At 28.7% G+C, this 13,499-nt stretch overlaps 1 protein-coding gene across 1 annotated transcript; it reads left to right on the forward strand.

Annotated features, from left to right (window-relative positions):
• Positions 1-2,684: 2,684 nt before the first annotated feature.
• On the forward strand, positions 2,685-9,626 carry HELRODRAFT_131704 (hypothetical protein; the record flags this gene model as incomplete). The annotated part of the gene is made up of 7 exons (XM_009018432.1): positions 2,685-2,741; positions 6,016-6,066; positions 6,233-6,325; positions 7,849-7,977; positions 8,236-8,342; positions 9,066-9,226; positions 9,583-9,626. Coding segments are annotated over 7 exons (642 nt in total), but the record flags the coding sequence as incomplete, so codon positions are not given.
• Positions 9,627-13,499: the final 3,873 nt, after the last annotated feature.

Consider the following 13,499-nt stretch of genomic DNA (forward strand, 5'->3'; position numbering starts at 1 on the left):
AATTCAAAAAAATCAACATTCAACAAGACTTGTATAAGATGTAAGAGTTGTTTACGTGGCGCTTGTGGGTGTGTGCTGCATTTTGGTTGCATTGTAACTAAGTGAGAAACGATATATAGGCGACTCTGCGTTTATCACAACCGCATTATAAAGTGAACAGAGAATAAGAACCTTCCGAAAATTGTACATCTTGCTATTGTGGATGCAGTTTCCCAGCTTTTATTTAAATTTGAGTCATTCAAAATCAATTTTTTTTAAATAAAATTATGTTTTCAAACTTTTTAATGATGTTTGTTTTGTTTCATTTAAAGTCGTTTCATTAATCATCTCGAAAATTTTCGGAATTTTCTCATAATTTGTAATTTTTTCTATAGTGTTTTTCATTGTTTTTTGTTGATTATTATAGATTCGTTGGATTGAATATTGGAAGATTTTTCATGATTAGAGAGCATCATAAAAAACAGGTGTGGAAACATCTAACTATAAAAAATACAGAGATGAAGTTGCATGGCAATCCAAATTACAGACTCACAAAAAATCAATTGCAGGTGAATTCTTTTTTTATTATTATTCTTTAAAAATCAGGATGTGACAGACTAAGAAACCTAATTATATGAAATTCTGGTATCATTAACATCTAGTTTATTGAACTCTTTATGTTCTTTGATAAACGATTTTGTTGTTGGTCTTGTAATAATTAAGTTTATAAAAATGTTCTACGTTCCTCTTCCCACATCGCTCTTGTTAAACAATGTTCAGTACCTTCACGGTTGATGTTTTAATAACTCTTACATCTAGTTGACTTTTTCTAAGGCAGCTGAAACGTGTTAGGAAACAACTTTCGTTTTTCAAAATTTTTCTTAATCTCAAAATATGAATTATTTGATTTTCATAGTAGGTAGATGGCAAAACATTATCATTAATTACGTTCCAAACTTATTATTTTAACCCAGTGAAATTTACCTACATTCCAAATTATTTTAATGTTGGTTATCTATCTCTAACAACTGTGTAATCCGTTTCATATTAACCCAAAGCTCTTGTTAGGCTCACGACGATAGGGGAATTTTATCGAAATAGAAATTCTATGTTTTATTTAGTAGTAATATTTCTTCATCATGAACTTCGTCACACTCTGTTACATTCCTTACAGTATAGGCTACAACGTAACTTGAAGATCTTTTACTTAATTGCTTATAAAAATACATCAATCTTTTGAACCTATACATGTAATTTTAAAAAATTTAATGTAGATTTGTGTGCCGACGATGAATTGGCTAAATTCTGCTGCTGAAAACGTACCGCATAAATCTGCAAAACGACAAAAATGTGCGTTATTTTTGTAGTAATTATTGAATGAACAGTGAAATGACAAAAAACAGTGTATTCATAACTTAGTCTTATTTATAAATTTATTAAGTTTTTTTTATCTTCAGTTACCAATATTTCATCTTTTAGGGCTTCATTGATGCTCTTTCACGCCAACTTTGTATTTTGATGTCAATTTTGACCTTGTACCGTTTTCATCGCACAAAATATAATTTATAGGCTCCAGTTGTTTGCTTTCACACAATAGTAATGAATTTCACGGTTCCTGTCACCAATGTTTCAATCTATTTCTCATCCGAAATAAAAAATTTGTTCCAAATCTTTTTCCGTCGGATTTTCAAATCATATTTGCATGTTCACTCGAATCTAATAGTTTTTTTCTGTCTTCTTCCTTTTTTGATTTTTCACAAAGATTGTTTGAACTAACCGTGAACCAAATAGTTATTTTATTATAACCGGTCTATTATAGAGTTACAGAGTTTATTTTGATTTTCTATCTTCTTTGGATAAAATTTGAAACATTTTTTATTTTTAAACATTTATAAATATTTATTTTTTGTTACAAATTAACATTATTTTAACATATGCATTAAGTTATGATGCTACTGAATTACGTTTTTATGAAAAATTGAATACAGCTTCTTACTGAAGATGGTCAAATTTTACAAAATCCCATGACACGTCAAGTTAAATATTTCAATAAACCAACCGATATGCAAAAATTTACAGAAACCAGGTTCTTCTACCACATTACCATCATGATTGTTATTTATATTATCTCCGATCATTATAAAATTGATGGTTATAGATCGAAGCTTTTTTGCATAGACTTAAACTTTTTCAATCGCCAATTTATTTTGAACGTTTGTTCGATGAAGTGCTCAATAGTATAATTTGTTTTGAAATTGGATAAATAAAATCGTGATAATTTTCAGGTTAACCAGGTTCTTCTACCACATTACCATCATGATTGTTATTTATATTATCTCCGATCATTATAAAATTGATGGTTATAGATCGAAGCTTTTTTGCATAGACTTAAACTTTTTCAATCGCCAATTTATTTTGAACGTTTGTTCGATGAAGTGCTCAATAGTATAATTTGTTTTGAAATTGGATAAATAAAATCGTGATAATTTTAATACGTTGAAATTTTTTAAAAGCACTTCAAATTTAAATATAATTAGATTGATTAACACCTTGAACTATATATTGCTACAAGTATTAATCATATTTATATTAATAGCTTTCATTTTTACATTAATAAAACATTTATTATGAGGTAGAACTTAATTTGTTGAAAATTTGTTTAACGATTGCTTTTATAAATATTGTAAATTATTAAATCAAACAGCTGGAGATTTTTCTATTATTTTGCGATATTTTGGTATGGACTTTACATTTTGCACAATGTAAGTGTTCTTTCATCTTCATTCAACATTTATTTTTATTGCAAATTTTTTTACAAATAATAGTAATTAATAATTATCACTTTTAATTTTGGTACAACACGAAAGATTAAGGTCTTAAAAAAAAAAGGACGTTAAATATATTTATGGATACTAAAAGTATTTTGCATTATGCAAACTGTTACTTTGGGGCTTAATAATAAACAGGCAAAAACCGAGCAAAAGAAAATCACCAAAACGAAAAACTAATTCTTTAAAATTAGGAATATTTGAGATACCCTATGAGCTATCTTCGACACATTAACTTTTTAGGTGTGGTATGAACATATCGATATATAAAACTACTAGATAAGTCACGTTCATACATTTATATATTATTATTAATATTTTCTTAACATTTATATAGCACCCGTTATAAAACTGAAGGTTTTTCACCGGCGCTATCGCAAAATGAAAGCTCATAAAAAGTACATAGAAACCAAGCAAAATAAATTAATATTTTAAGATTCAAATATTATTTAAATGTAGTTATTTATTTAAAACGATTGCTAGCTCTACTCTGCGTCGATTGTTGCTGCTGTTGAATGACCAGTCCCTAATTCTCACAGGCTGAGGCCACGATTTTTCATCAGTGACGAGACTGGAATACATAGCATTAACGCATAGTCGAAAGGATGTAGACGGCTGCAAATCATCAGGTATGACATCATCATCTTTTCTCTTGCAGGAAGGAAAACATGGAATAGCTTCAACTTGAATTAATTTAAGATGATCAAGTACATCAGCCGCTACACATTTAGTCACATTGCTGATATGAAAAATTCTTTTTCGAACAAAGAATTTACTAACCGACATCTTAGAGTCATTTAATGATCTCGAACCCACAGTGATTTTAGGTTTTACGAATGTTTTAATTGCTGACGATAAAACATGTTTCGAGTATTTTTTATTTTTAACTAAAGTAAAATTGTCACCGGAACTGTATTTATCATTGTTTTCAATATTTGTTAAGTTCAGTTTTCTGTTCAAGCACTTCAACATAAACACGGCGTTTCTTTTCACGGCCGGTAAAACTTTAACTTCATTAATATTAATTTTAGCTGTCGGCCTGCAGGATTTTGTATAACACCTGACAAATCACCTTGAACTGATTTGTCAACAAGTTTCTTAACGTTCACTTTTATTTCGTTTAGTATGCTGCTATTTTTGTTCAACAAATCCATAATTGGTTTGAAATCCACCACTGTTTCCAAATCCTCAGAAACAGGCGCATTCATTCGCAATCACTCACATTTTTCCAGTCTGTCAAAATCGTTGGTCACAAATGCGGTTAATTTACTGCAAAAACCATTGTCATCAATGAACTTCAAGGCTAACTCTTTAAATCCCTCTTTTTTTTATCAGCGTTAGACGAGAAGCTCCGCAAACAAGTTTTAACGGTTTCAGCTTCACGAAGCAAATTTTTTTTGGCAGCAACCATATCTGAAAACCGAAAGTATTCCGCAGCAATATTCAACAAATTAATAAATTAACATCGTCAAAAAGACACTTAACGAACTACAAATAGCATAAAAGTTCATTACAAATTAAAAATAAAGTATATATAGATAAGTATATATGTGTGTGCGTGCGTGCGTGTGTGTGTGTGTGTCTACTGCTAGAAATCTTTATCTTTAACTACGAAAAATTAAAAATTCAAAAAAGTGAACTTCATGTCTCTACGCAAACAATAGTTTTCCAAAAAAAACCGTCAAATATTAACATTTTTTTAGGCAGGAGCTATTATTTTAGAAAAAAATTTCTTGGAAATATAATAATGTTTAAGCTAAATGACTGCGAAGAATAACGCTGTTAATTATCTAGTTACGGATACGTTGCTAAAAATCTAAATCGAACATTAGTTATTATTAATTAGGCATCGCGACTGAATATAAATTAAAGTTAGCATGATTACTGTTGCAATAATGATTTAAAAATATATAGAATAATTTAATACTTTAAGAAATTGAAAAGCTGGAAATAATTGAGAATGCAACGACAGTTGTAATACGGACTCCAGAGTACAAACAGACATAATAATCACGATATTAAAATAGCGACTTATCTATTAGTTTTCTATATCTATGGTATGAACCAATAAATTTAACAGACACAGGGAAAATATGTTAGCGATATTTAGTTTTTTTTTTTTTAGAAAATACTGAACTATAGGATATGAATGCGATACTAAAAATGAATAAAATCAAAGTACGATTAAAAAGCTTATCAAAAACAAAAATCAAAATTGTGAATGGCCAAGCTAAACAAACAATTGTAAGCTTAAATAAATGGCGTTTACAGGATTGCAGAAAGTTTTATTTATCTCTGAATAGTTAGTAGAGATTGGATAAAATTATGACTGTGTGAATAACACCAGCATTATTAAGAAGAGTACTTATAAAATTTATTGAATGAAAAACACGAATAGGTCGATAAATATCATTAATCGAAAATAAAACGACTAGAATTCATTAAACAAATTGGTTATTTTTAAAAAATTACATGTCGAAAGCAGTAACCCAAATGGTGGAGTACAGAAAAATTAACAGTAGATTTTTAATAGACTTGCTAAATACATATTTGGGGAAATTTTTGAGTGTCCGGTTTAATAAGAGACTAATATTGATAAAATAGTAATTAAGTAAAATTATTTTTGCACAAAATTTGAATTAACCAAATAATTTAGACAGAAGTGATTTTTTTGCAAAGATGCTGATAAGAGTTCTACTTTAAACAAAACATTTATTTAATTTATCAAGTAAACGGAGATCTTAATATGTAGGTTAGAGAGCTTGTGTGGAAGCGTTTTAAGGCAAGAAAAAAACTGAGAATGTGTCAAAATGATGCAAGAGCGTCTTCCTCTTTAGAAATTTGAAATATTAAAATTAATTTTCTGTATGCCCGTGTCGAACAAAGATAGAGGAGTGGTTCTTGAGAATGGTTTGAAAACAAATCGTTTACTAGCCTTAATAATAACAAAAATTTATTGTCGGTCTAGTCTGCATTTTTTATTTTATATAGCCCTAATGTTTTTAGAGTTTTTTCGGCAAACTGTTTCAATGTTTTTTAGTTAAGTTTCATTAAATTTAAACTTGTGGTTTGGTTAACAACATGGGTTTTGAATATTAAACAATTTTGTTTTCAAGATTTTATTTAAAAATAAATATTTAACTGGTACATCAATAAACTTCAACTTTTTCTACAATTGAAATTTTGAGTTTATATATTTTTTTCTCAGAAACCGTGGTTTAAGGACACAAAAGAATGTTGGTATGGCTTTCCCAAACAAGTACATATTTTGAGAATATAATTGAATTAATTACATATTTATAAAAGTTTCTAAGGTAGGAGTTTATTAGTTGTAACATTGACTCAGCAATAAAGTATACATATTTTTATTAATTATTACAATTTTATTTTTATTCATATTATCTTAAAATTCAAATTTTGGCCAGCATCTTGATACAGAAGTTTGGACTTATTATATGGTTGAATTCGGATTTTACGTTTCACTTATATTTTCCCTATGTACCGACGTTAGACGAAAGGTTTGATTTGAAATTAACATATCCGATTACTTTAATAAAAATCTTCGATTTTGTTATTTTATTTATTATTTTAATCCTGTCCAAGGCAGTCGTAAGATAAACTAAAAATAAAGAAATGTGGTTGTCAAGGAGCTTTAAAACAGATCTGATTTTCATGGTTAAATAGGCGTCCTACCAATAAATAAGGTTAGAAAGTCTAGGGACGTTGCGATGTAGTTTTCGAAATTGACGCAGACTCGCCACCGCCCAGCATGTGCGGAGTTTGGCTTCATCATCATCAGTCAATCAATATTTACTAGTAAAAAGAATTGTGATAAACTCACGGAACGTCAAGCCATGGATATGTTAGAAAAATTGGTCAAAAAGAGATTAACATTTTGTAATTTAAACATTTACAAATTATATAAAATTTTAAGTTTAAAAAATGTGATTACTTATTGTGTTTATTGTGTTTGAATTTTTAAGTTATATCTATTATTTGGCAAAAGTGATAGTTTTTTTTGTCATTATCGTTTTAAATATATACAATCAAAAGCAAAATTTGTGTTTAGACATTGTCACAGTGTCGTTTAAATTTGTTCAACCTGTTTAATATTCCAAAGCCAATTAACTCAACTTCAAAGCCTTTTTAAAATTCAAGGTTTTCCTTGCCTAACCTTAATAATAATAATAATATAATGTCATTTATACAGCGTCCGGAATATCGTCGTAGATGCAAGAGGTTTTTAAAGATATTGTAGTTGTTTGTGTAACACCTGTAGGTAAAGTGGCTGATTTCTGGGGGTTTGTGAGTAGTGTTTTGATTAAAATAATTAAAAGTCAGTTTTTTGACAAAAAAGACCTTTTTTAAGTACAAAATGGATCAAAATTTGGCATAATAAGCAAAAAACAAAGTCGCCAGCGTAATTTTGGCAACATGTTTCAACATATTTTAAATTTAGATCCCCTGTTAACGTTTTCTAGATCCGCCACCCATAACCATGAGTTTGAAAATAATGCGTTGATGAATCGAATAGGCAAACAGTGTAGCTTTGCTAGTGAGGAAGGAGGTACTAGATGTGAAGTAAGGTACTTCAAGAGCAGGTTTAGCAAGTTTCAAGTTTGTTTTGTACCCGATGAATAAAAAATGGGATACCGTGAGACACCAGATAAGATAAAGTTACTATAATCAAAGCGAGATATAAGTAAGCTGCGAGCTAAAATTGATGGTAACTCAACTTGACTGAAAGATAGCAAATTGTTGTGTAACAGGATTGTATTATATTTGAGATGTCGAGATCGAAAGAAGAAAAACCAAAAAAACACCTAAAAGTTTGGTGTTTGAAAGGGATGGAAAGGAACCATTTGATAGACAGTTACATGCTTATTGCTTGCTCTTACTGTATTCTCTCGAATTACATTTTTATATTAAAAATTATGTCTTGTTTTAGAATTTAAGTTGTCTAAAACAAAAATATTTTATAATTTTCCAACGAAACATCTACCCAATATTAAATAGCCATTATTCATTCATTCATTGCTAGGACTTTCGCCAGATGATGTTGCACCACTTTGTGACGATGACATTAATGTTTATGTCCTGGTGCAACAACATGGTCAGAGTTGGTTCCCTCACTTTATGCTTACATGATATTGTCGACTGGTGGCTGGAGGTATTTCATTTCCACAACCGTATTTAATTTTGCCCTTGTGTTTGTATGTTGCCATCACAACTGCGTATGTCAGTCACAACTGCGTATGTCAGAGCTGCAATAACAAAGACTAAAAAAATTGTGTCCAAGCCATGTCTCAATTTCATTACAAAAAATTTTAATCATCTGTTATCCTTGGTGTATTGTGATTGCTATTCATTAAATTAAAAATGTAAACTTATTTTGATGTTTGATGTTTTAAGACCGCCAACATTTCAGGGTGCAAAATTAGCTAATTATATCAGATGTACGAAACTGTGCGATGCATTATTCATCGTGTTTGCGTTACTATGGTTTGTTACGAGACTCGTCATATTTCCATTATGGTTAGTATGTAACTTAATTTTCTTCTTTTTATTGAAAGCTAAAACTAGCACAGCAATACATGCAAAATTTCTAGACAATAGAACGTCTTTCATTCGAACACAAATTTTAAAATCACCGGAACATCTATTTTCTCTTGCCTCTTGCGCTGGAAACCTCAATTTAATTTAATCACCCGAATTTGTACGGATCCAATCATATCACCGGATTTGAGCAGATCCAAACAACATCAATAAATTTAAACGGATCCAACCAATTTACTGATTGAACGGATCCGACTACTTCATTGAGTTTAAAAGAATTTAACCATTTTTTTGCACTTTAATTCGTCTTCCGCTAGTTTATTTTCCGCACTTCATTTTCTGCTGTCTTCAATAATGGTTTAACTTTCCTCACTCAATTATGAGTTGAATTATTAATATTAGACATGTATCATTTTTTTGAGTCTTACATTGTTTTGTAATATGATTTTGTTATTTAAAGCTGGACAGGTCGAACATGATTAAAGTTTAAATATGTCATAATTCAGTTCATTTAAAGACTCAAAAACCAAAATGTTTTATAAGTTATAAAATTGTCAATTAAGTATATTAAATTCGATGACGAATCATTCATTGATGTAGTATAAACAATTTTCAATTATTAATTTGTTTACCACAGTTTTTATTATTACCTAAGTTTTTAAATTTTGGTATGCTGAATCCTTTTTTACTATTTTTATCCAGGATTTTAAACACTACTTTTTTTGAAAGTCGTTCGATTTTGGGGGAATTCGGAGCTTGTTATGCTTTCAATCTCTTGCTCTTTTCTCTTCTCGCCTTGCATTTTATTTGGTTCTACACAATTCTGAAAATGCTGTCGAAATATGTAATGAAAGGGAAAGTTAGTTTGTTTTATTTGTTTGTCATAAAACAATATTTAATTTTGAATAATTTTTCTAATAATGATTAATTTAATTGTTTAATTTTGGTTTCGATTTTGGCTGCACGACAAAAACGCGGATCCCTTCTACGGCGACCACACATTCAAATAAAATAAATTAATTATAATGTTAATTATAATAATGATAAAATATTTGTTGTCAAAATACAACTAACTGATTGTTTTTTAGTTTGTAAAATTGCTTAAATAAATCTTGTTTATTGTTTTTTTTAAATTTTATACTGCATATAATAAAAATTAATTTTTATTTATATTGTATATAATGTTTAATTGAACTACCGTGCATTTTTTTCAAGGTAGAAAAAGACAGCAGAAGTGATAGTGAATCTGAAACAGATTCTGACGCTGAAACTAGTGATAAAACTATTTCGAAAAATGATAAAAGTAACAGTTCGGCACCGATAGACAGAGAAATTCGCCTTAGAAACGCAATTAAAAGATTGCATGATGAATTCAAACATACAAACGACAAATAGATTAAGAGCTGTTTTAAACATGTCCAAATTAATATCCAGAAGCTTCAACTGAAAACTTACCTGCCTTTCACAACTTTTATTTGAAAGCATTTTTGATTTTGTTAAATTTATTTTATTATATTTATAGGAAAATTGAAAAGACAAACTTTAAATTGATTAATGTCAACAATTCTGTAGAATTCATACAATACTATATATATATATATATATATATATATATATATATATATATATATATATAATTCAACACTATTTTATTTAATTAACTACATATTATTAATATTATTTTTACAATATTTAAAAACGTTATAATTATTATTAAACATATCGCGCTTCTCGGCTGAGCGTTGATATTTACCTTAACAACCATAATATAAACAATCTTGCCGTTAAAATTTTAAAAATCGCGTTTTATATTGTTTATAGTTATTAAATTTATTTTATTGGTTTTTTGTTTTAATTAAATAATTTATATAAATTAATAATTACTTGTTCCTTCTTATCAAATATCTTACATACCTTATATATAATGCACTGAAGATGAGTTATCTATAACTCGAAATGGCTATTTGCAAAATTATTTTATAAAAATTTTTTAAAAACAATAAAATGTCTAATTAAATATAAAAAAAAGTTGAACAATGTTGAAAGTAGTGTTGAATTTTTGAAATGTTGCGTTAACAACAGTCTGTTACCAATATATATATATATATATATATATATATATATATATATATATATATATATATATTGGGTTTAGACTATCATAAACACAATTATATATATATATATATATATATATATATATATATGTAATAGATTTATTAAACATTTAAAATACTTATCGTTGAAATACATTGTATTTCAATTTTGGGATAATATTTTAATTTACAATATTCGACACTTATGAACATTGACATTTTGTTGTGATATTATTAATTACTATTTGGTGGAGTTATGTTTTCGAATTTTTTGTCCTTCGTTTTATATAATTATACAGTTTTGTTTCAGAGACATTCCACACACACAAATTTTTGTGGGTTTATTTATGGTTGGAATTATATCTGACCGGGTTATGGATACTATTTGCATCATGCCAATTAACTTAACGAATAAAGTTGCATTCTTTCATAAAATTTTCATTTTTTATACATAAACCTGTGCTTTATTTTTGGGTAACTTTTTGTGTATTTTTAGTTTTTTGTAACGTAATCTACCTGCATCATGCCAATTTCAAAAATTGGTTTTAGTTAATTGTTAATTTCAACACGAATTGAAAATCAAATAATTTCTGTTCGGATGTAATTTTTTTCGTTGCCAGCTATCTTTATAATCTTCCTATATATCTAGATGTACAGTAGGTAAGCAAGCACCTACTGTTGGTATAGTTGGTGTTCAAAACTTATGTGCCTTTTGTAAATAAACGAATCAATCAAAAAATTTTATTTATATGAAGTGTGTACGGATTTTATTGTTATTAAAATGAGAAAAGTGCTTCATAATGGCATTAATATAGGACCGGGTAACCAAAAAACAAATAATACCGATCTTTATGGACCGCATTTGAATTATTATTATATTTTTTATTTGAATATTGACATTTTAATTGAACGGTTTGCAAACGTTTTCGCGCCCCATTTGCGCAACAACAAGTTGTTTCTTGTAGCTTTCCCAGAAGAAAATAACTAAAGGTTAAAGATTACTCTCTCCTTCGCTCCTGCTTCAGAGGTTTCACATACAACGTATATGAATACGCGTGAAAACCACGCACCACACTCATTGCATGTGTGTGTAGGCGGGGTCTCTTTGTATTCGAACCCAGTCACTGCAGCAGCAAGACCAGGCGTCTTTAACCATTGAGCCATCACGCCACTCAAGGAAAGAAACCAAATCACACAAAATAATGGTGGTGTTCATGAACCATCCAATTAAATTGACAGTTTTTGAAATAATTCCAAAAATTAAAAAATGTAATAACTTGAGAAAGTAGAAAACATAACTTGATGCAAACATTTCCAGAGTAATAAAAAATACATTAAGATGTAAACACAAAATAGAAAACAATTGATATGCAACGAAAAACTCAGTAATCATGATAATAACATTCAAAAAGATGGAAAATTTTATGTTTTATAAGTTCGATATAAGAAGTAAAACGTATCTGAAGATAATAGAAAGGTATATTTTTTAAGAACATTGAAGAAGTAAAAATTCATAACTTTCAAATCACTTATATCTGGATATCCTTGATATGGTAAAGTTAGGCAAAAAAATGGCAAAAAGCGAATTTACTAAACCCAGATTATTTTTGATGACATTCTACCGCCTTCATTAAAATCAGAAAATGACTTAAAAATACTCTTTAAAAAGAAAAGTTATTTGAAAAATCACTATATCACATACTTTTTTGGATTTTTTCGAAAGTCTCAGCTCTCCGATGTAATTAACAATAGAATTTCAGCGTATTAATAAAAAAATAGTTACAAACTAATAATTATATCAATAAAGCCGTCGAATTGCGAGTTGTGTTTGCTGTTTTAAATCAAACGTGAAAATTTTCGGTGAACTAGTTATTTTTAGAGACTGAATCAAAATTTTGTGCTGAATTTTTGCATAACGTAAAATTTTCGTTTTATTTATTTAAATAATTGCTATGTAGTGTACATGGTACCTACAAAGTTTGAAAAACTTTGTGGACTGAGCCACCCTCCTGGCAGCTGTTTTGCTGCGAGTAGTTATATAGGTAGTGATTATAGTATTGACCTTAATGTTTCCAGGTGAACGTTCAAGTCAATTAGTAAAATATCGATTTCTATGTAAAGACGCTTCTGTTTGAAAAACTCGGAAAAAAGTATAATTTGAAAAAGTAAAAAACAAAAGTAACTATTTATTTGAAAAAACCTCCATTTAAACTGTTGTTGATAGTTGATCTTGACTTTTTCCCAGCAATAAGTAATTTCTTGTTAAATGATGGCCGAATTTGGAATTTCGTCTGGGAACCGGTAAAGGCTTATTCAAACCCTGCTTTAATATTTCATATTTCTATTTCGCCAAATCATATCAAATCAAATTTTAAAAAAATAAATGCATGAAAAGAAATCACATGGAAGCCGAAAAGTAATCACTTGTGACAGGCCACCATAATTACAATTAATATGTTATTATTATTTAAATACAATTATTAATGATGTTTTTAATTAATTAATCTGCTCGACGTGCATTGTGATATCTCTATTATTAACAGTGCTTAAAAGATAAGGATGATTTGTTTAAATCGCCGCGTCAAATTACAATGTGCCCGATGTTAAAGTTAAAGTTGATATCAGACATTGCATATCAGACTGGTATTTTTCTATTATATTCTTATCAGTAGAAACTACTGGAAGCAAGATCAACATCGGCGTCACGCTAAAATATAATATAAAAATCATCATGACGCAAGCATTTTTATTTCCAGGTCAACGTTTAAGTATTTTGATTCTTATAACCATTCCAAAAAATGGGAAGAATACAACAAAATTTACATATTTGATACTATTTTAAAACATAAATATAATTTTTGATGTAACGTTTGTCTTGACACTGCTGAGGTACCATGGGTCCCAGGCCTGAACTTAAAGAAGTTTTACAAAGATAGGCCAACCTGTGGCTTTGCCTATTTATATGTTTTCAAGTGAGTACTGGTGCACAGATTGACTTTATTTGCAAATTGAAAAAATTGTTTCAAAGTCATTTTCAGCT

Source organism: Helobdella robusta, assembly GCF_000326865.2.
Source record: "Helobdella robusta unplaced genomic scaffold HELROscaffold_21, whole genome shotgun sequence".
NCBI lineage: Eukaryota > Metazoa > Annelida > Clitellata > Rhynchobdellida > Glossiphoniidae > Helobdella > Helobdella robusta.